This window comes from Hyperoodon ampullatus (genome assembly GCF_949752795.1).
Source record: "Hyperoodon ampullatus genome assembly, chromosome: 9".
NCBI lineage: Eukaryota > Metazoa > Chordata > Mammalia > Artiodactyla > Ziphiidae > Hyperoodon > Hyperoodon ampullatus.
In genome coordinates this window covers 11,472,384-11,496,677 of record NC_136922.1, presented here as the reverse complement: position 1 = coordinate 11,496,677, position 24,294 = coordinate 11,472,384, and the positions used below count along the sequence as shown (strand labels likewise).

The 24,294-nt window shown below is 38.9% G+C and overlaps 2 protein-coding genes across 2 annotated transcripts in view; one reads left to right on the top strand and one right to left on the bottom strand.

Annotated features, from left to right (window-relative positions):
- Positions 1-1,118, top strand: part of SLC26A5 (solute carrier family 26 member 5) — a gene marked incomplete at its 3' end in the record, with an annotated part of 30,828 nt that extends 29,710 nt beyond the window's left edge. Inside the window, exon 18 of the mRNA XM_079711045.1 lies at positions 934-1,118. Coding sequence (XP_079567171.1) covers positions 934-1,118 — 185 coding nt within the window. The remainder of the gene's footprint in view (positions 1-933) is intronic.
- A 5,757-nt stretch (positions 1,119-6,875) lies between these two features.
- On the bottom strand, positions 6,876-21,469 carry PSMC2 (proteasome 26S subunit, ATPase 2). Its single transcript, XM_079711142.1, has 12 exons — positions 21,344-21,469; positions 19,616-19,653; positions 18,949-19,030; positions 18,135-18,234; positions 12,397-12,528; positions 11,917-11,989; positions 11,240-11,335; positions 10,411-10,575; positions 9,427-9,514; positions 7,409-7,611; positions 7,219-7,315; positions 6,876-7,136 (listed from the first exon to the last, which is right to left on the bottom strand). Exons 1-12 carry the CDS (start codon positions 21,411-21,413, stop codon positions 6,979-6,981), a joined length of 1,302 nt encoding a protein of 433 aa, XP_079567268.1. The 5' UTR covers positions 21,414-21,469; the 3' UTR covers positions 6,876-6,978.
- Between the last annotated feature and the right edge of the window lie 2,825 nt (positions 21,470-24,294).

Sequence of the window (24,294 nt, the reverse complement as noted above, 5' to 3'; positions counted from 1 at the left end):
ATTTTTTAGTAATTATTTTTGTAATGGCTGCTATAAACATAGTTATATAAAATCATTTAGGTTTTTCCAGACAGTGCCTGCTCTTTTTGTTTTAATATAAATTTTGGCTAAAACAGTGCTTGAAAATGAAATTCACATAAAGGCATCACTTTTCACCTACCAAAATGGCAAAAATCGAAAATGTTTGACAGCAGGCTCTGTAGGCTCACTGTGGGATGACAGGAACCCTCAGACATTGCTGGTGGGAGTGCAAACTGGAGCAGCCTCTGTGGAGGGCAGACAGGCATTTTCTTTCAAAATTACAATGCATTTACCTTTAACCCAGCAAATCCAACAGTATGCTACACACATTCAAAATAACACATGTACATGGTTAATGATCATAGTACTGTCTCTAAGAACAAAACACTAGAAAATAAGTAATTGTCAAACAAAAGGGACCAGTTAAATAAACTAGGGCACATTTACACCATAGAATAACACCATGTATAGTAAAAAATTTTTATTATATCATTTTAATATTTAAACTATATGAAAGTGTTACGTTTTTAAATGTTTAAGACTGACACCCAGAGTGTGGGCTAATTTTCTTCTTTTTATTTATTATTTACTGATTTATTTTATTTATTCTTGGCTGCATCAGGTCTTAGTTGCGGGATCTTTGTTGAGGCATGCAGCGCGCAGGCTTCTCTCTAGTTGTGGCATGCAGGTTTTCTCTCTAGTTGTGGCGTGCAGGCTCCAGGGCACGTGGGCTCTCTAGCTGAGGCGCGCCAGCTCAGTAGTTCTGGTGGGCGGGCTTAGGTGCCCCGCGGCATGTGGGATCTTAGTTCCCCGACCAGGGATTGAACCACGTCCCCTGTATTGGAAGGTGGATTCTTTACCACTGGACCACCAGGGAAGTCCCTGGGCTAATTTTCCCTTCTTCTTTTATAGCACAAGTCGTGAGTGACCTCACTCGAAATCAATTCTTTGAAAATCCTGCCTTACTGGAGCTGCTGTTCCACAGCATTCACGATGCAGTCTTAGGCAGCCAAGTTCGAGAGGCGCTTGCCGAACAGGAGGCCACAGCTGTTCCTCCGCAGGAGGACTCTGAGCCCAACGCCACTCCGGAAGCTTAGACGAGGAGCTCAGCCTGCAATGGGGTATGAGCTTCTCGTGAAATTACTAACCTACACACTTTAAATAGTAGACACTAAATGTTTTTTTCCTAAGGGTAAATACTAGTAGTAGGTAAATACTAGTAAATACAAGGCTTGATTTGGAGGGTGAATGACGCATAGCAAGATGTATCTTACTTGTATTTTTTTTAATTGACTATTTCAAAGATATTATTAGCCTCTTGCCTGCATTTATTGTGTAGTGACATTTCTGTTACTCTTTAGTATTATCTTTGTGAACTTAAGGTATTTCTTTAAGTACTTTATCCACAAATCAGATACCCTGTCACCAGATGGGTAGTAGCTCTTTGCTTTTGTATTTGTTGATCTACAGATTTTCTGTAATCAGTTATCTCACAGAGGAGGCAAACCCCCAATTTTCTAGAAGTTCTTCTTTTAAAATAACCATTTATTGTTACAGAAGCAATGTAAGTACATTGCAGAAAATTAGAAAATATAGACAAGCAAAAATAAGAAAAACATTACATTACCAGCAAAGATTATTGCTAACACCTTAATGCATGTCCTTCCAGATCTTTTTCTATCCGTATATATTGACATCTTTTAACCAAAATAAGATCATACTCTGCATAGTGTTCTGTGTGTGACCTGTTCTTTTTCAGTCATCCATCTCTGCTTTCTCATTCTAGAACATGTTTACCTCAGACCATATTCAAACTTCCCCAATTGTCTCCACAGTTGTAGTTGGTTTATCCAAACTAGTATTCATCCTGTGACCTTACACGACAAATGGTCATGTCCCTCTAAGTCCCATAACTGTGTCTTAATCTAGCACTGTCCCTTTTTTGATGACATTGACTTGTTAAAGGGAGTTGGGGCCGTTGTCCTGTAGAATCCCATCTTGTGAGCGTGTCCACTCACTTTTTCAAGGTGTTATTTAGTTTGTTCCTTTATTTCCTGAACTACCTATGATCTAGAAGTTATGTCTAACTAAAGGCGTCATGAATTTGAATAAAACATTTCTTGCTAGAATATATCATAGATGAACACACGCTTCAAATCGCATCACAACAGAAAACAAGTAATATCTAGTTGACCTACCATTAATGATGCTAAAATAAATCACTGGGATTAACATGACAACCAATCCCCCAATTACATTTTCTCCTTTGTGACTAGTGAGTTAGCTGTATGGTGTTCCTTTGGCATTGAATGAATGCCCAGTTCTCCATTAGCCGTTCACCCAGGGGTTTTAACGTCTAGTGTTAATCCTTGCCTAAAGCATCAATTTTATTAAGGTGTGTGAATTTTCTTTTCCAATTCTTTCATTTCTTCTGCATTTATCAGTTGGTGTTTCTGTGTAAACTACAGCTTTCCCTCAACTTGAATTATTTAGTCATCCTTAAATATAGTTCTTACTGGAAGGGCAGGTTAAATTTTTTTTTTCCATTTAGTTATCAACTTCAAAGTAAGGAGTTGGTTTAATAGATGGTGACGAATTAGGTTCTTTTTGATTTTTCCTTTTTCGTATAATTATACACTCATGAATTGTTGTCGTTTTAATGTGTTTCAGTGCATTATAGTTATTCTTTTTGGTGTTCAAATTGTCACACCTGTGGCCAGTAGGAGGCCCTAGAAGTTTTGTTGTTGTTGCTAAAAGTGATTTTACCACATATTTTAGAAAACTCCTGGGTATAATTTAATACCTTCCTTCTAAGTCCATAGAGTTAGTTAATTCTTCGTCAAACTCAGTTTCAAGCCGATGAGTGAGTAAAATGCTGTTTGAAGCATTTTCTCTACAGTTGTTCAAAAGGAGTGGGGAGACCTTTAAGCCACTTTGTCATCAGAAGTTCCTGCTCCTGTAATTCTCACCACCTGCTCACTCCAAATCACAGCACAGGGCCTCCCTGGTGGCGCAGTGGTTGAGAGTCCGCCTGCCGATGCAGGGGACGCGGGTTCGTGCCCCGGTCTGGGAGGATCCCACATGACACGGAGCGGCTGGGCCCGTGAGCCATGGCCGCTGAGCCTGCGCGTCCGGAGCCTGTGCTCCGCAACGGGAGAGGCCACAACAGTGAGAGGCCCGTGTAACGCAAAAATAAATAAATAAATAAATAAATAAAATCACAGCACAAGTATTAGCCAACCTACCTAAAGCCTCATCTGCTAAGATTTCCTGCTAATAGTTGTTTTTGTTTTTGTTTTACGTGTTTCCTTTTTGGCTCCTTGTTTTAGTTTTCACGAAGAAAACACTTCCAGGGGAAAAGTGCATCAGGAAAGAAGTAGGTTAGCATGGGTCTAGTCCAAACCAAACCCTATGGCTTGTTTGCTTTAAGTCTTATCAGGTTTCTCAGTGACTTTACTAATTTAATTCAGAGTAGACCCCCGCCCCTTTCTAATCAATACTTTATCTAGATCTAGAGTGAAATTAGATTTGCAGTCAGTTATTTCCTTTGCAATCATCAGATACATCTGCATTCTGATACAGACTGCCTTCTGAAAGAGCACGTAGTTATAGGACCTCAGCTTATACTAGAAACTTTTATAAAAGGGCTTGTATCATTTCAGCCATGAAAGTAGAACTTAAGGATTTTAAACAATATTATAAAATATTTTATTGCATAATCTTTAGCACCAGTCTTCAATAAATGCTTTACACACAGCATATATTCAAGTCCTGGTTACTGATAGATTGAAAGCAGTATACAAAAAAAATACTTGTCTGTAGCTTACAAATTTGTATTTAACTTTTCTGTCCTTTAATTTTTAACCTATTTTGAATAGAATTCTACCATGTACATAAAAAGCATTTAAGTCCTACTGAGGGGTAATATGTTTTTGTTTTGGCATGCCTCTGATATCATAAGAATGTATTTCAAAATGTATTCTATCTATATGTAAATATTTTGGAATGTTTTACTTAGAGTTATTTCCTACAGTGGGAAATTTCCTGAATTCTTTTACTTACAATCAAGTTTTGTCTCTACCTCCTTCTTTCTGGACCTTAAAAGCTGCTAGTATATACCTTTCTATGTTTTTCAGCCCTGGTTCAAATTCAGATTCTTACTGCCCTATCAAAAAGGGCATAATCCACACTGATGGATATAGGGACTAGACTAGCCTTATTTTATGGGAATATGGGAAAGCCCTATTTCCAGGAAGGTCCCATATAGTGATGTGGTCTTTCTCAAATCCTGTGCAACACGACCATGGTTGTTCTCTGTCTCATGACTGGATGGAATATGTTTGCAAACAGTTTTGAACCAGGGCCCGGGAAACTCCTCATTCAGGTCATAGACGCTGACTGTACAATCATATGGCAGCTGAGAGTGGGATCCCAATGCCAATCTCATCTGCAGTGGGACTCAGAGAAACAGTGAAGGGTATGCATCCTCTGCAGGCTCTGGGAGAAGCATTTTGTAGTTTTCAGGTAACATCTAAAATATCCATGTGGTTTGATCCTGTATCCTTACCTGTTTCACAGAGAAAGGAGGTGCCTGCCTCCAAAGGCACCTGTTGAGAAAATGAGACTGCCCTCCAGTGTGTGGAGAGGGTAGCAAACCCAGAGAATCTGCCCCAGAGTGGGTGGGTGTGTTGTCCTGTTTGGGGAGTGGGGGTCGAGGGGGTACCCTTGTGTGGGGCTGAGGGAAGGAAGGGTATGTGGTGAAGACGACTTTATCACGTCTGCCCCTTTAATTACTTCAAATTCTGAAATCAAACACAAGTTCCTTGGTGTGAGCCTGTATGCTTTAGTGAGTGCAAAAATGCTGTTGGTCCTTTTTTTCAGCAATGCTTTTAGGATTCAGTGGTGTAGATTGTTGATAACATGGATTGAGTGCTGATAAAAGTTGGTCTGAGGACTGATAGAAGTGTTATCTAATTCTCCAAACATACAGCTAACCAAAATGTGTGCAGTGGCTTTGAAACCCCTCAAATCCCAGCAGCAAAACGTTCAAAAGCCAGGACTGCACCAGGTAACCTGCCTGCTTACTGACTTGGATTTAAACAAGTTTGAGCATCTCAAAAACCCACTTTGCCTTTAAAAAAGGCTTACCAGGTTTTTCATTGTACTGGTGTATAGCATTTCAGCTTTATGTAACAGATGAACGTGAGCTTTGTGAAAATTAAATTTTATAAATCTAATCACATTTTTAAAATGTTTTTTTAAAGTTTTTTTTTGAAGGATCGCTACAGTATTTTTCTGAAGTCATAAACCCTTTGTATTGATTTATCAGCACGCTAATATGTGTAAACATGTATGTCTGTACACACATATACACGTGCTTATGCACACACACATACATATTTTAGGTGGAGGGAGTTACCAGTGAATGTGTATTTTTTCTTTTTAAATGGGATACAAACATGCTAATCTAGATAGTGTTGATGCTATCTGCATACATATGCCTGGGTAGAAACACCCAGATTTTTCAGATAATTCATTGTGCATTGATTTGATGTGTGGCCAGTTAGATTTTCATCATGAAACTGAGATGTCAAATTATTCACAGCCTGTGACACGTTAGGCCTGAGTGAGCACCACATAACCAACTTGAGTTGTCTCACATTGGTGCATCTGATGTATGTGGCAACGTGAACAAGTGGTAAGACTTGAAGGAGTGGGTTCTAAATGCTTACATTGATCAAAACAGCACAAACACAGACATCTTTAGTCATTCACTTATCAGCATAACCTGGAAGTGGCTCGCTTTCATACCTCATGAAAGACTAGGGCAGGATTAGAAAAAAATTTTCTCATCAAGTTCACAAAAATGAAGAGAAAGGATGTTGGTTGGATTTTATGAATGAACAGCTTTATTCTGCTTTAAAACTTTCATATTTTAAATATTTCAGTGCAACACAGCATTTTCTATGTTGTCAACTTTTTCTTTTGTGAATTAAAATGTATCCGTCTCTCACTATTTTGCATTACTTGTGAATGCTGAACTACAATAAAACTATTCTTTATTGTGTTTGGGTCTCAGTGTTTAGCAGGGGCCTGGAAGCGGGTAATTGTGGTGGAAGAGGGGAGGGAATTTGGTGGTGGCTGCACAAGAAATAGTTTTAAAGAGCTTTGTTTAAGATTCTAATAAAAACTTTTATTTTAGAAATACCTCACTATAGACCAGAAGTCTTAACGGGAGCTTTACTGAAATCTTAAACCATTAATTTATAAAATGAAAATAAGTACTTTTCTGTATAAAGCCAATTTCGGATTTTCTAAATGAAATTATTTGCTTTACTACTTTGCTAGTCATTAAAATCAGCAATTCTTCTTGATTAATTTGAAATCAACTCAAATGGCAAAGCAAAACACATTACATCAGATGCTGCCTACACTTTAAACATAGTTTAGCCAAAGCTGCTTTATTCAACGTTGTAGGAAAAAACCTGTCGAAACACATGTGATCATGTGCCTGGATGGGCCGTTGTGATGAGGGCAGAAGAGCATAATGGACGGGACATCGGGGATGGAGCTGTCAAACTTGGACTTGAATCCCAGCTCTGCTACAAGGAAACGAGGTAGGAAAATCCTGCATCTGTTAAATCCACGTCACTGGGCAGATGGGAAGATAAAATAAGATAATATATGTACAGCACTCAACCAGCATATGCCTAGAACATATGTGGTCAAAGCAAGCACTTGACAATTTGGAACCTTTAAAAATGGTAGCAAGTCAAAAAACAGCTTTTCTGCTTAACGGCATTAGATATCACCCTTTATTGTACCACAGAGAAAAGACATCTGAAAAAAAAGCATACAATTTTGAAAACCATTTATTTTGTGTGTGACGTGGTTATTAAGAAGTCTGTATAAGGTTAGGATTCCAAAGAAAAGTGTTTTCACGAACACCTCCACGGCTCAGTTGTATGTCATGTAGCGCGGAGTAGCACTGAATTTGGCATAGGACTTGATGACCTTATTTACAGCTTCCAAGAAATCCTTCTCAGTAGCAATTTTTCGCCGTGCTCGGATGGCAAACATACCAGCTTCTGTGCAGACGCTTCTGATCTCAGCACCTTTCAAACAAAAAGAAAATAACAGGCTTAATTAAAGCAGCCCAAATAGATCAGCAAACAGTAGCAAGACCTTTCTACCTACCAGTGCTATTTGGACACAGTCGTGCTAACAATTCAAATCTGATATCTCTTTCAACGCTCATTGAACGGGCATGAATCTTAAAAATGTGAGTCCGACCCTAAAAACAGGGGAATTGACAAATATTAAAATGGAAAACACAGGAAGAAAAAATTTCAAGAATCCCTTTTCTACAGTGAAATGATGTTCCCACCTCTAGATCAGGTAAGCTAAACTCAATCTTCCTGTCCAGTCTCCCGGGCCTCATCAGCGCTGGGTCCAGAGTGTCAGGTCTGTTTGTGGCCATCAGAACTTTAATGTTGCCTCGAGGATCAAACCCATCCAGCTGATTGATCAGTTCCAACATGGTCCTCTGCACTTCATTGTCACCCCCAGCACCATCGTCAAAACGAGCCCCTGAGAAGACAGGAGGAAAGACACTCTTCACGCCTACTCAGAGCAGCACTCTGCTCAGTAAATCTCAGTTCAGATCACACCCTCCAGCCCAAGGGAACTTCTCAGTTTTAAGCAAATCCTGTAAGAACAGCCTGATTTACACAAAACTAACGAGAAAAGGACTCATCATAGGTTGATTTAACATAGGTTCCTTTAAAGTATTTTTTTAAATCCTCTTTAAGGATTTTGGTTTAAGTCACTCAAGAACACCCCCATTCAACACAATATACACCTGGACTAGGCAAAAGAATACATGCAAAGTTTAGCACTATAATGGTATTTTAGTATATGTAAGAAAATGCCATACTCTTCTAAATTTCTCAAAACTGTCCTTAAAAATATGGCTAAATCCATAATACAGTAGAACTGTAACAGCTTACTATCACACTGATTTGGATATATTAGAATACTCTAGGTTAATGTCAATACTCTTCATTTCAACCAAAATAGCACAAGAAGAGGCCTCCATATACATTTTTTCATTTTAAAATTGTATAAATACATACTGTTGTATTAATGCATTACATACATTATAAAATAAAAATTTTAAAAATGAGATTAAAATTAAATATGAAGAGAAGTACCAGTATTTTCTTCCTTCACCCTAATACTGTTTTATACAAAATCCATTTTGGAAGCCACAGTTTCAGAGCATCCTGACATCATAAGGCTTATTCCAATGATACTACAAAAATGACTTCAGGGTCACAACACCGCATCTACAGACTGTGGTCAAATTATGGCCCTTGAACATTACCTACAGAATGTCCAAAGCCCACAACATCCATCCAGTCAAAAAGCAAGGGGCCTCCCTGGTGGCGCAGTGGTTGAGAGTCCGCCTGCCGATGCAGGGGATACGGGTTCGTGCCCCGGTCTGGGAGGATCCCATATGCCGCGGAGCGGCTGGGCCCGTGAGCCATGGCTGCTGAGCCTGCGCATCCGGAGCCTGTGCTCCGCAACGGGAGAGGCCACAACAGTGAGAGGCCCGCATACCACAAAAAAAAAAAAAAAAAAAAAAAAAAAAAAAAAAAAAAAAAAGCAAGACTTTAGGTATCCTAACCACAGTCCCCAAACAGTGTTACAGCATCCACTATATTTTTTAAGAATTTTTTTGTCACTGAGTTCATTAAATAACAACTGTCTGGTGATACGACACTTCTGCAGCTAATAGGAACTATTACTCTTACAGACTGTAACAATAGCCAAGGCCTATAGAACAGTATAGAGTTTTCCAAGTCAATCATATTTATGACTGACTTCAAACCTCTCAAAAACCCATGAAATAAACAAGGCTGGAATTATCATTTCTTTTATAAAAGGAGCAAACTGGCGCTCAGAGGTAGTTAAAATAACTTGTCTAGATTGCACAGCTAATACTGTATTTCATCAAATCTATGAAGCCAATAATGTTATTTTATGTACACTTTATGAAAAACTACCACCAATTAAATTATGCCCCAGTGCTTTCTGATCCGATTAAGTGAAGCTGTATCCCAAGTTAGGAGTTGCTAAAGTGAAAATATGTGCCCTAGGAAAGAAACTGGGAAAGTTCAAAGATAAAGACTTTGAGAAATACCAATGCTATATAATGCTGCTGCTTTCCTTTATGGTGTGGCCCTAAAGTTTATTAGATCCGTGACTCTGATGTGCTAAAGCTCATAAAAGAGTTGGAATTAAAATTCTGTACAAAATTAATGTATCAGGGGAACTTTACACATACTACTACAGAATTCTCACGAAACCCAGCTGTAAAGTTCTCTGAGATACCATTCATACCTCCAATAGCATCAATTTCATCAAAGAAGATAAGGCAGGCTTTCTTTGTTCTGGCCATTTCAAAGAGCTCCCGAACCATTCGAGCCCCCTGATGAAAACAAGTGTTCATTCAGAGTTGGTTTTAAAATTTTTTAAAAATATAATAAGTTATACTTCAAACTTTTTAATATTCCTAACAGTTATTCTCAACCATTATTACCTAAAGCTTTTTCAGAAAGACTGAAGTTTGTTACCTATTCCATCAAATTAATCTTACTAGCTTTAAAACAATATTAAGTAATTTCTTGATTCGGTACCTATTAAATAGCCAATAACTTTAAGACCTGAAGAGGTCAAATTAACACGATTAAATAAAATAAAGGCACCATTTCAATCAATAAAACTTGAGGAAATAAAAGCATTTGATCCATCACTTGGCATTTCTGATCAATGAATTTGATTTGTAGGTTTTGATAAGGGAATAAAAGTATATCTCAACTCATGCAGATCCTTTTTCTAATTCTCATTGTAAACATACTAATCATTAATGTTTCAGATATAATATATTCAGCCCTAGACTTACTCTCTAATGAAAAAAATGTGTGTGTGTGTACATACATGTGTGTACATACACCCGCGCACATACACATAGACAATCTCTGTTCTCTTTCTCAGAATAACATAAAACACTGCCCCTGAAGTGAATACACTTTTGAATGCATTCACTGGGCATTACTGGGTTATTGATCTTACAAACCGAATCTGTAGAAAATGTCACCCTTCTGAGTAGGGAGCATACTGATTTAAAAAGTTAAGCAGTTTACTTCCAAATGACCACACGGGAATGCTGGTGGCTTCTGGGCTTCTGACCTACTAATTACAATCCATCAATCAAAACATTTCAGGTCTCAATCTTCAATGTGGAATTCCCATTTTAATTTCATCTATGCTTTATAAATCTTTCACAGAGCTACATATTCTTTGATTATTATCAATTTACTTTACCTCACCGACGTACTTCTGTACAAGTTCAGATCCAATAACTCGAATGAAGCAAGCATCAGTCCTATTAGCAACTGCCCGAGCACAGAGTGTCTTGCCTGTACCCGGTGGACCAAAGAGCAGCACACCCTTAGGAGGCTCAATGCCAAGGTTAACAAACCTCTCTGGCTGTGATGGAGACACGATTTTTACACTTATCAATTCTCTATAATAAAAACAGGACTACTTCTACATCAATATATTTAAACCAAAGTTATTCAGTCCACAATTTATATACTTGATCTAAATAAGAATTTTACTTATGAATAAGACATAAGAGCTAAACTAGACTCATATTAATACACAAGGCTGAATGGCTTTTAAAGGTATTTCTATTATCCAGGGTTAACAAAACATTTTTCCCCCTAATTTTAAAAAACGACAGTGTTTAAAGAACAAAAGTATGATCTCATATTTAATATTCTAGTTTTGTCCATTATCCCCCCAGGCTTAATTTGATTCAATTAAAGCCCATTTCTTCTTGATAGCATTAAAACACATTGTTTCTTCTACAATAACCTACGCTAAAGGTTACGCCTCACCCTCCCTTGTCACTCTAAGTAGCAGACTCTTCTGTGTTTGAATAGGCTTGACGACTCCATCCTTTTACTTTCTCTTCTGGAACGTTTACCGGTTCTCCACACCTTTACCCTCCACCCCATCAAAAATGTTCATTTAGGAAAACATAAAATTTAAAAACTAATATATAGGCATAATTTTAGTGCGCAGTACACAAAAGGCTCTCACATCTTTGTACAAAGAAACTTAAAAGGCAACAGACTCGACCACTTACATGAAGTAGTGGGGTTTCAACTACTTCTCGAAGTTTCTCAATCTGTTCCTTACAGCCACCCACATCACTGTATGTAACATCAGGTTTTTCCTCCACCTAAGAGAGGGATGAAAATGTACAACATAGAGCCACACGCTTTTGCATACTAATCCAATTGTTCTATCCAGTAGAGCAGACCCAATACCCTAAAAGAAAAATCAGATTTATAGCAAGTAAGAATTTTAATAAAAATGGAATACACTGCCCAGTGTCCCAGACCCACTTGCTATATTACTTGTTATGACACTAAGTGAGAGACAAACTACTAAAATAAAGACCGATAAAGACTTTCTCATCTGAAAAATTGTTTTAAAAATTTTGGCAACTCTTCAATACATACCCACATATTAGTATTTTATTAGTTAAAAGTTTCAACGTTGAGCCACAATTACTGAGCCTGCGCGTCTGGAGCCTGTGCTCCGCAACAAGAGAGGCCGCGATAGTGAGAGGCCTGCGCACCGCAATCAAGAGTGACCCCCGCTTGCCACAACTGGTGAAGGCCCTCGCACGGAAACGAAGACCCAACACAGCCATAAATAAATAAATAAATAAAATTAAAAAAAAAAAAAAAAGTTTCAACGTTTTTTTGAGATGGATGCAATTAGTCATGCCATTCCTTTTCCCTCATGGTTTCTTACCTGCATCATGGTAACTGTTGGGTCAATCTTAGGAGGCAGTGGAATGTGAATCTGATACTTATTTCTGTCCACACTAAGGAGGTAAAAAAGAGCCTCACCAATACATTCAAAAAATTTACTGAGTGAATTATCATGTGTTCTATATACATTATTTACATTAACTCACTTAATCCTCATAACCATCCTAGAGCAAGTGCTTCCTCCACCTACACCGTGTTACCTTAAACAGACTGGCAAACTCAACTCTACAATTCTATACTTAGTTTGATCATGACATTTGAGGCCATAAAAGGCCAAGTGGGGGTGGGGAGGTCAGGAAACAGATGCAGCAGCAGCAAGGCTGTCCAACTGCAGCCCTCTCCTAGGTTACCCCGGTATTCCATGGCACCCAGTTCACCCATTCAAAAGCAAGCCAAGGGTGTGAACGTGACATGGCATCTTCAATGAAAGACGAGTATTTACGGCAAATAGAAATCTTACCCGACTCTCATCCCTTCTTCAATGTCAGTAGGTGCAACCTGATCACTGAGGTCCACCACAAACTTGGCAAACTGCTTCACATTGATAATGTACTTCGGGTCCTCCGAATCAGCATTGATTATCTTTGTGCATCTAACATGGCAAAAGGCTTGATTAGAGTAAGGAACCTGAACCACTAATAATGAATTCAAGTAACTAGATTCTCCCCTGGGTATGCAGTACACTAATAAGCAGGTGTAAACTAGAACTGCAGAAACTGGGCCACCGTTAAGGATCCTTCTCTACAGAATATGCGCAATCCCAAGGGTCTGCTCAACTTTAGCCAAGCCATAAAAATTTCAAAAGATACATTCCCCTGGAAAATTAAACCCAAATATTTCATCATTAAGAAGTTCTCTTTACCAAGGGGGGAAAGTGGCGGGGAGGCGGGATGGTGGTGTGATGAATTGGGAGATTGGGATTGACATATATACAGTAATATGTATAAAATAGATAACTAATAAGAACCTGCTGTATAAAAAGATAAAATTTAAAAAAATGCTCAACTACAAAAAAAAGTTCTTTCTTGATTTTCATAACTATATGGCTTTATTAGTAATACTGCTCTGTATCTTCAGGTATTCTCCTTTTTATTTTTCCTATAAAAAGACAGTCATCTTGTCTTACGTCAAGTAATAAATATGTTCATTCTTTCCTGAGTTTATACTTCAAATCCATTATTACTGTTGCTGTTTTTAACTTAAATATATTCCTTTCCTGTGGGTTGTGGTGAAGGCGAATCTGAAACCCCACATACATCACAGTAGAAGGTAGTCTACTGCCTATTTTCTATACTACCTCCCTACAGAAGAAACCCAAAAACAAAAAACAGAACTCATATTGGAAAGAGCTTATATCATAAGCTGTAGCAACAAATACAGGGGAATACAAAATAGTCTCTGGCGTGTGCATATAGGTAGAGCTAAGAGTAGGGTAAAGAATTCTTTGTCCTTGCAGCATAAATTGTGGACAGGACTCCATTTTCTGTTATTGGAAAAGGTCCACCAGGGAAGTAGAATTTTATATATAGAAAGTATCTATCACTACTTTATCTGACAGACCCTGCCAACACTGTTGCACAGATAGGGATTTTTTAAATTCTCAGCTGAAAAAGTATATATACAGGGACCTCAACTTGCAGAATGTTAAATAAGGACCTTTGAAAACCTGCTCATCCTTGAAAGCAAAGAGAACACTGGCAAAAACATTCAAAATCAACATTGTTCAGAACTCAAACTATAGGTTTGTAACAATCCAAAGAATGTTTATTCAAAAAAAAAGGGCTGAATCCTGGTAAGAACAGCGAGCATTCTGCGTTTAAATTCGCCTTCATCCCATAGCCCTCTCCCCAGCTCTGCACAAGACTTGAAAGCCAACAGCCTCACAGCCATGGTAGATGTGAAAACAAGGAGGCTTCCTGGGGGAAGGCGGGGACAAAGAACTGGAGCTCCCCAAAAGCCCAACCCCAGAGAACTATTTGACCTGTCTGGCAGCTGGCTGAAAAGCTCCATTCTCAGGACTTGCTTTTATTTGACCGGACTCAGAGCTCACTGTCTACACACCCCCTGCCCACAGGACATTTACTGGAAACAATCGGTGGCAATTGTTTAACGTCAACTGTCTGAGGTGGCATTTACCAGTTGGGGCTAACAAGAGGCTGACCAAAAAACTTCAAAGGAAAAACAGCAAGGAACAGCAACAGTAACAAACCCTGGGGAAAGGCGAAATCTGAGTTCCAGAACTGACATTATTTAAAATGTCCAGTTTCTATCAAAAAATTATGAGACACAAAAAGAAATAAAATATGGCCCATACATAGGGAAAAAAGTCCATAGAAACTGTCCTTGAGAAAGCCTAGATATTGGTCTTACTAAACAAAAACTTTCATCAGTGTCATAAATATTTTTTTAAAAACCAAAGGAAACCATGTCTAAAGAATTAATGGGAGGTATGAGAACAATGTCTCACCAGAGAGTATCAACGAAGAGAGAAATTAGACTGGAATATAATTTGGCTATTAAAAAAAAAGATGTTCTGATGCAAGCTACAACATGAATGAAGCTTAAAACACTCTGCTAAGCTAAAGAAGCCAGAATAAGGTCATGCCTTGTATGATCACATTTATATGAAATGTCCAGGACAGGCAAATCCATAGAGACAGGAGGTAGATGAGTGGTTGCCAGGGGCCAGTGAGAGGGGACTAGGGACAGTTAATAGGTACGGGGTTTCTTTTGGAGGCGATGAAAATATTCTGGAGAGTAAAACAAAGCGTCACGAAATGCTGGGGCAAGGGGTAGGGTGGTGGTAACTTCACTGAAAATGAGAGTGTGGAGGTGAGAGAGGAAGGGTGATTAAACAGAAGTGAACCTCCCACTGACATTCCTTAGCCCTCTGTCTCCACTGTTCTTCCAAAATATTGGAGATTGGAGACAACATGAGACTGAAGACAACTTCTCTGGGAAAAGTGACCATCCAAATGAAAAGATCTAGAGATAATGACCCTGAAGGCTCCCCAACTAAACATTCAACCGTATAAGCTACAGTGAAGCCTGAGATGGACATGCCTCACTCTTGAATCTAGAGCTTCTATCAGCTTTTTGGTCTCCCACTAAACAAAAGCACAAAGTAAGATTACCAGACATCGAACATAAAAGACAGACACCAAGCAAGCAAAGAGGAAAAAAGCATCTTAGAGGAAACAGAAGCCTTCCAGTTATCCTTAACTTCCTTAGATGTGACAGCATATTACAACCATGATATGAGAACAGGACAACACAACATATACACTGAAAGAAAGAAAAGCTCTTGGAAATTAAAAACTTAAGTGAGAGGGAAAAAAAATCAATACATAGACTCAAAGTTAAGAAAATCTAACAAAAAAGTAGAACAAAAAGACAAAACAAAGAAAAGCAGGAGAGAAAGATTAGCATTTCCAGGAGGTCCAATATCCCTGTAACAGTAGTCCAGAACAGAGGACCAAGAAAATGGAAAGAAACTATTTACAAATAAATAGCTTCAAGAAAATGTGCACACTGAAGGACATGAGAGCACAGCACCACAGCTGAAAACACACCAACACCAAGGCACGACGCCATGGAATTTCAGAACACTGAGAACAAGGGAAGACCCTACAACTTTCAGAGGAAGAACAGGTCACATATATAGGACTGGGAATCGGAATGGCTTCAGACTAACAACACCGGCAGGCAGAGGACAATGTAACAATGCCTTCAAAATTGTGAAAGAGAAGAATTTTCTATCAGCCAAGATATTTCCAGACCTATGTGGTCTCAGATGGTACCTCCCAAATGACCCTTTCAGGAAGCTACCAGAGAATACAGGCCACCTAATGAGGGTGTAAATAAATCAGAAAGAGAAACTCGTGATACACGAGCAACAGGAGAGAGTCAAAGGGAACCTCCAGGGTAAGAAGTCACAGGATGCTCGTGATTCAGCAGGCATTCAGGCAACCAGTCCAAACTGAAGCAGGTCAGGAAGTGCTGGGAAAGGCCTGCTCGGGAAGATGAACCTGAGAGAATACCTGATGCAGCTGATGCCCCTGAGGTACACATGAGAAAACCTGACGGACCTAAGGCATCTGAAGAATAACTGAGATGATCGGGAAAACCCGGGGGGCAGGGGGTTGAGTTAGTAATATACATAGACAACAAGGCAAATGAAAAAACGAGACAGTTAGGGCAAGGAAAACAAAAAGTGGCAGAAAAAAGGAAAAGTAGTCACAGTTTACTAACGGCTCTTTGCAAACAGGGTCTACTTAGCCATAATTATGAAAACACTAAATACGGATCTAACCAAAATTTTAATATAATTACATTAGGAGGCCGTAAGGATGAGAAGGGCATGTCTTTGGGATGAAGGTAGAGGAAACAAAGCAAAACAAAATCCTCATCTTTCATGGTGGGAAAGCCAATAAACACCACCTGAAACTAAACAATCAAGAAGAAGTGATCTACAATATACAAAACTTGACACTATCCATTAGAAATAGAAAGCCAGGAACCAAAATAACCACCTAAAAATTTTGAGAATAGGTGTCTCTAGTAAAGAGGAATTAGGAAAAACTGTTGTTATAGAATTATTTAACTCTTTGAAACCATGATAAAACTAAAAAGCAAATAAGTGAAAGCATGGAAAGACAGAAAAAGGAAAGGAGATACGACGAAAGAAAAATAACCTGTGACTGCAGTAAAGAGGCAGAATTAAAACAAAAACTTTCAGTAATTAGAATACAACACAGGAGAACATGTTTATAATCTTGGACTGGGGTAGGCCTTTCTAACCAACATTAAAACCCAAAAGGTATAATGAAAAAGCTAATATATTTTATTTACCTCCTAAAAAGTTAAAACAGTACAACAAAAAGTACCGAGAAGTTAAAAGTCAAGTGAGAGACTGAGAAAAAATATTTGTAACATATTTAAGAAAAGATTAATATGTACAATATATGAAGCATTCCTAAAAATTAACAAGAAACAATCCAATGGAATAAAACATGAGTGGTCAAAAAAATACAAATGTTTAATAAGTATAAGAAGTAGCTATCATACTACTAATCAGCACGACACAAATTAAAGTGAATTGTTTTTTTTTTAATTTTTTTGCCCAAATGGCAAAAGTGTAAAAATCAATAATCACATATCTTACATTGATCAGGCAAATAGGCATTTCCCTCAAAACCTTTGGGTAAGAGTGTAGACTGGCCAAACCACTTTTTTTTTCACACATTTTCAAAATGGTAAATGCCGCTGTCCCCATAATTCCACTTCTAGTAAGCTATACTATAGAAATGTATGCACATATGTAGAGAAATATTTAACATGCGTGTTCAGTCCAGCACTGTTATCATAACAGAAATTGCAAACAACTCAACACCTATAGAATATTATGTAATTTTTAAAAAACAAGAGAAACAAGAAATAAAAAAGGTACATTTGGGCTTCCCTGGTGGCACAGTGGTTAAGAATCCGCCTGCCAATGCAGGGGACACGGGTTTAAGCCCTGGTCCGGGAAGATCCCACATGCTGAGGAGCAACTAACCCCATGTGCCACAACTACTGAGCCTGCGCTCTAAAGCCCGCGTGCCACAACTACTGAAGCCCGTGTGCTGCAACTACTGAAGCCTGTACGCCTAGAGCCCGTGCTCCGCAACAAGAGAAGCCACTGCAGTGAGAAGCCCACGCGCCGCAATGAAGAGTAGCCCCCACTCACCACAACTAGAGAAAGCCCGCGCACAGCAATGAAGACCCAGCGCAGCCAAAAATCAAAAAAAATTTTTTTAAAAGTACATCTATAACAAAGACAATGAAAGATTTCTAAAATATGTAGTTATATCTAAAAAGAAAACAGGATGTTTCTTTGTATGTAAATATATACGTGAAGACGCACTGGACGATTAAGAGGACCAAATTACTTTCAGTAGTCAGATGGGAAAGAAGGTTTTCATAGTTTGCTCTGTATCTTCCTATATCATTTGAACCTTTTACATGATTATGTCTTCACCTATTTCTTAAATAACTGTCTAAAGTATAAAGTTTTAACCCCAGATACTTTTGGAGAAAGCTGCATTTACTTGGAATATGGCATAAAAATTCTTTACGAACTATTACATTATACCCAAGGCTTGAAAAAGTACCTGAAAGTACAGATAAAAATAAATTTCCACAGAGCACTATGCATACCTTGCAACCTGCAAAGGCTGTTCACTCTGGAGTGTCTGCTTATCGGCAGCCAAATCCCAGAGTGCTGGTGGGGCCAGGCCAGTGTCAGACTCTTTAATACCTACGTAAAGAAAGGTTACAAAATTCACTGGACTGTAACGCAAGCTTTCTCACCCCAGCACCACTACCATCCTGGACTGAATAATTTGCTGTGGGGGGCATCCTGTGCATTCCAGGATGGTTAGGAGCGTCCCCGGCCTCTAGCCACTAGTCACTAGCACCACCTCCCCTTTAAGTTGGGAGAATCAAGAATGAGTCTAGATGCTGCCGAATGTCATAGGGGGATGACCCCAGTTGAAAACCACGGCCCTAAAGTAGTCACAGGCCAAAAATGTGATGTGATGCCATATTTGACATTTTTCTGTGCAAGTCAAATACTATCAATATAAAACTTCACCACTCAAGTTCCCAAAAAGAAAAGTTTCCAACTACTAGGCCATAGCCTGCTTACTTCAAGCAGTACCATGTGAGATCATAGTTTTATTCAAGAAGAAATTTTGACTTGTTTATTATAGTCAACTGAACTTGGCTTTGACCAACAGAAACAATACTTGCTTAAAGGATGATGTTTCTTAATTGCTTAAGCATTAAACTTTCTTGTAAAAGGTAATGAAAAGAGATTATTAAATGAGATGCAATTTCTTAACAGATAGGAAGGATAATAATTTTTTTAAATCTGTGATTCATGGAAGAGTGACATTGGTATTTCAGCTCCTTTGATATAATCAAACCATTACCCATAAAGAGGGGAGACAGAAATAAAAAATATACATACCCGTGAGCTCATTAATTTTCTTGAGAAGTTGTTGAATGTCATCTTCAACCTGTTTGATTTGCCTAGAGTAAGTGCTCTGACCCTAGGAGATAAAGGTCAGTTTAATTAGAATATCGATACCAACAATGTATTAAACTATAAACAAAAACTTTTAACAGTTACACTTGTAATAGCTATTATTGTCCTAAAGCTTGTGAAATGAGAGTAGAGAGAGGGAATCTATCATTTTCAGAACTATTCCTGAACCAATATATTCCCCTAAACAGGCAACACACCGTTATGCAAGGTAACAAATGAAAATCATGCCTAAAATTATCTAAAATTCAAGTCTATTTCTATGCATTAAAACTTACCATTTCAGATCTAATTCATTTTCATACATTTTAAATATAATAAATATTTCTAAATATAGTAAATTATTTCAAATATCTTTCAATATAGTACCGCACTTTAATTACAAATAGTACAGAGATAATGTATAAGCTTAGACACACTGAGTATTTACTCTCTAATCTATTCTAAATAGAAACTGTAGGTAGGTAACTTTTTATCAGTGAAGATTAAACAGCTGGACAGTCTCTTCCAACTATTCTGGAAGGCCAATACCAACAAGAGTCCTTATTTCAACACAAAACATCTATATTTTGTAGACATTGAAAGGACTTACATAAGTTTTCAGCAAGGCAATATCCCCCTCATCCAGAGCTAAAAGAAAAGAGATAATACATGAATTCAAACAAAAGAAACTAGAGCTTACAATTCTTTTCTGTTCAATTCAGATTGCATTGAGTGAGAAAAACTGTGAAAAGTTGTAATGATATAAACACAACCATCAAATAGTTCCTGGACTCAAGGAACTTTTATCTAACTGGGTGAAGGCAGATTTTAAAAAGTACATAACATAGCTTCAAAGTGATATGACATAACAAGAACACGGAGCCCAAAGAACAGACTTTGAGATTCAAAACGACCTGAGCACTAGTCCTAGCAAGATCATGCATTTGCTAAGTAACCATGGAAAAACCATTTAAGTTCTCTGAGCATCAGTCTTCTCACCTGGAAAAATGTTAGCCTCAGTGTTGCTCTAAAGATCAAGTAAGACATGGATGAGGAAGCACAGAAAAATGCTACACACATTAGTCATAAGTGTATCCAAGGGATAAATTTGTTAATATGTTTATAGAATTATAACTTACCCAGAGAAATACCCAGATGAAATGTTACATCTCTGTGACTAAATTTTACACTAGGTGACTGAGTACCTCTTTCAAGGGAAAAGAGATGAAAGTGGAGAGGAAATGCTCCTTCTCTGAGGGGTGGGTGGATATTAAGAAGAGGGTGCTAGGAGAGGCTGAAGTTGTTTAGGAAGGAAAGACAACAAAAATCCACCATAAGAATGTTTTAAAATAGCCTATAAGGAACAAAAGAAAACAGCATAAAGATGAGGCTTTTACAAAAGGGGCTACTGGGAAGAAATCATGAACGAACGTGCTGCAGGGAAAGGGTCAAGTGGTATATAGTCTCTAAGGAGAGCAACCCAGCAGTGTCTATAAAAAGTACAACTTCATTTCTAAAACTTACCCTACAGCTTGTGTCTGTGCATGCAGTAAAGAGTTGTATTAACAAGGTTATTCATTGGTCTACATGGTCTATGTCCATCAATAATGATTATTACTGAACACCCAATCATTTGGGATACTATACAGACCACACTGACTCTACCTAATGATATGAACATATATCATTAAGATTTTTTAAAAAGCAAGATGTACAGCATGTTACATTTATGTAAAAAAAAAAAAAGAATATACAAACAAACTTGCTTGAATGTACACATAAAATGCCTAGAAAGATGAGGCAAAACGGCAACATCAGTTGCCTCCGTGGATAAGCGGTGGCCGGGGTCAAGGATGAGACACTTTTCCATTTATCTTTTCCGCTTTCGTGTTTTGAATCATGTGAATGAATTATCGAGTCAAAGGAATGTTTTTTTAAAAAAGAAAATTATGTCTCAGGATCCTGGCTATACAGTGATAAGAGCAAGCTGTCACTTGAGGGGGAGGAAAGGCAGCAAAGAGGGTCCAGGCGACCAAGCACCGCCAGGCGGGGAACTTTTCAAGGCCTGCAAGGCCAAGCGGGGCGCGTGACTCCTTCAAGACCTGAGAGCTGAATGTGAATAAAAATTTCGATCAGCGGGAGATGAACACAGGACGCGGGGCTGGTAGAGGGAGACGGAGAGGACAGGCCGGTCAACCCGGCTGCCGCACCAGACTCAAATCACTAGCGGCACAAAAGCGACAGAGCGCCGAACAGGAATCCAACCCCCCCCCGATCCCGGACCCCGGGCCAAGACTGGTCCTGCCCCGGCCCGGAGCTCCTGCCTACGTCAACTGACCTCGGATGGGCTTGTCTTCCTTCTCCTCTTCTTTGGTTTTCCGCTGATCTGCACCGAGGTAATCCGGCATTTTAGGAGATCCAAGGACCTCAGCTTGCTGGTTGATTACACAGCACCTTCCTCGCTTCCGGTGGCGCCCCCGCCTTTCCCTTCCTCACCGGAAGTAAAGCCGGCTCCGCGGGCCCTTTTGCCCCAGAAACGGGCGGAAGAACGCCACGGAGGACACGCGCTGCGGCGGGAGAGCAGCGAAGGGGAGTGAGAAGGTTTCGCTGTTAGGAGGGCACGTCGTTCTCCCTTAGCCCCTCACCGTGGCGCGTTCCCTGAGCAACAGAGTGCAAGATCAACTCAGGCCCAGGTCGCTGAGTGTAAATCCTGCTTTAGTCATTTAAACTCTGTACTCTTGGGTAACTTCTTTAATCCCTGTGCTTTAATTTCCCCCTTGACCTCACAGCATTGTGGATGCATTAAATAGCAATGTTTGTAAAGTACCTGGCTTATTCGATACGTAATGAGTAGTGACTAAATTTATACATAGAGTGAAGGTAAATAGAAGTTGTTCACTAATTTGACATTAACAAGGGATGAGGAGGTAAACGGTTTCCATGTTTACCATGTACGCTCTTTCCACTGCGGCCAAAGAGCGGTACCGTCTTCAGATACAGGAGAGCTAGAGAAGAGAGCAGGTTTTGAAAGAAATGAATTCGGGAGATGAGGAATGGAAGAGAGCAGTTAGACAATTGTAGAAGTTAGAAATGGAAAGGAAAAAAAAAAAAGCCTAACCTTTCTGTACCCAGTCAGCAGTGAAAAGGCAACCTACAGAATGAGAGAAAATATTTGTAAATCATATATCTGATAAGGGTCTAATATCCAGAATATATAAAAACTAAAACTCGGGAATTCCCTGGCGGTCCAGAGTTTAGAACTCAGAGCTTTCACTGCAGGGGCCCAGGTTCAGTCCCTGGATGGGGAGCTAAGATCCCACAAGCCTGTGGAGCCGCCAAGAAAGAAAGAACTAAAACTCAGTAACAAAACACAACCCAATTTTTTAACTGGACAATGTACTTGAATGGACATCTCTCACAAGAAGTTATACAAATGGTCAAGAAGCACATGGAAAGACGCTCAGCTTCACTAGGCCCTGGGGAAATGCACATCAAAATCATGAAATACCACCTCATACTTGTTAGAATGGCTATTATCAAAAAAAAAAAAAGTGTTGGTGAGGACGTGGAGAAAATGGAAACCTTGTGTACTGCTGGTGGAAATGTAGAATGGTGCAACCACTGTGGAAAACAGTATGGCAGTAGCTCAAAAAATTAAAAATAGAATTATCAAATAACCCAGCAATTCCAGTTCTGGGTATATACACACAAGCATTGAAAGCAGGGTCTCAAAGAGAAATTTGTACCTCCATGTTCATAGCAACATTATTCACTATAGCCGAAAGGTGGAAGCAACCCAGTCAACAGATGAATGGATAAATAAAATGTACATACAATGGAATATTATTCAGCCTTAAAAAGAAGAATTCTGGCACATACTGCAATTGTGAGGACATTATGCTAAGGGAATAAGTCAGTGACAGGAAGACAAATAGTGTATGATTCCACTTATATGAGGTACCTATAGTAGTCAAATTCACAGAGATAGAAAGTTGAACGATGGTTGCTCGGGACTGAGGGGCGGTGGAAACGGGGAGGTGTTTAACGCATGTAAGAGTTTCAGTTTTGCAAGATGAAAAGAGTTCTGGATATTGGTTGCACAACAGAGTGAATGTACTTAGCACTACTGAACTGCACAGTTTCAAGTGGTTACGATGAGAATTTTATGTTACGTGTATTTTACCACAATTAAAAAAATAACCTTCATGCTCTTAGAGGTTATGGTAAGAATAATTGGGATAGGTGTGAGAAAAAATTATTAAGAAAGTGGAGTCAGGTTACCTTGAGCCTTAGAGCTTGTTTTAACAGTGGCTACAGGTCAGGAAGAGTTTTAGGGTGAGATAATTAGCTTAGTTTTTGAAATGTCAGTTTTGAAGTAACAATTTTGTCATGTAGCAGATACACAGGCAAATTCAATGTATTTAACAGTGAAAATGTAATTCCTAGATAATAATTTACTAATTTCTGGTTCTCTTTGCAGAAGAGTGGCACATCAATTCTTCTCTTTTGCACAACCTATTCCAGATAACTGTGTATGGGGTGGAGGATGGGAGGTGGAGTCTGTGAATTTCCACCCCCTGATTTCTTTTTGCTAATTCTTGCATTTGACCTCAGTCCTAGAAGGAATCATACAGCAGAAGTATAATTGATTTTGTTAAACAATTAAACATTAAACAGTAGAGTCCTGTAATTGGGGATATCTTGAAAGAAAACTTCATGCTGCTAGAGCAGGGTAAAATGATTGCTGGCCTTGGATTAGAATCTAATACTACAGAGGGGTTTCTTCTGCAAATGATATGGGTATTAAATGCGATAGCCCAGGTAAATTAGTAATAGCACAAACGTTAGCTCCTATTATTATTTAGGTAAACACAAACGCATTACAGGTTTATGTACAGAATTCTCTACGAATGTATAGACAGTTATTGTCAATACTAATTCATACACATCTCACTTTCTATTTATACAAGTACAGCTACTACTAAAATCAACGGTTCAATTCAAATTAATAAAGTAGTCGTTAACTTAAAAAGGAAAAGAATATAGTAAGAGCTGCTAGAGAAAATCATGTCCTACGTATTCCCTATTCCACCTGGACGAGGCAAATAATCCTTTTTACCGCGGAACTGATAAACCTAGGAACCTTCCATTCGTGAATCTTGGTCCCCACCCGGATCTGAGTCAGTAGGACCTAGGCAGCCGCATACGTTGGCGGGGGTGGGATTGGCCTACGCACCACGGAAGATTCATCCCGGAAGTAGTTGTTGGTCGTCTCCATGCGCCGGTTCC

What these genes read in the sequence shown, in the direction of transcription:
- PSMC2 (XM_079711142.1), bottom strand. Translation starts at nt 21,413, where the DNA reads ATGCCGGATTACCTCGGTGCAGATCAGCGGAAAACCAAAGAAGAGGAG. An exon ending in CAGCCTTTGCAGGTTGCAAG is followed by an intron (nt 12,529 to 18,134) that starts GTATGCATAGTG and finishes TTGCCATGTTAG; the next exon opens with ATGCACAAAGATAATCAATG. An exon ending in ACTGTGTCCAAATAGCACTG is followed by an intron (nt 7,137 to 7,218) that starts GTAGGTAGAAAG and finishes TTTGTTTGAAAG; the next exon opens with GTGCTGAGATCAGAAGCGTC.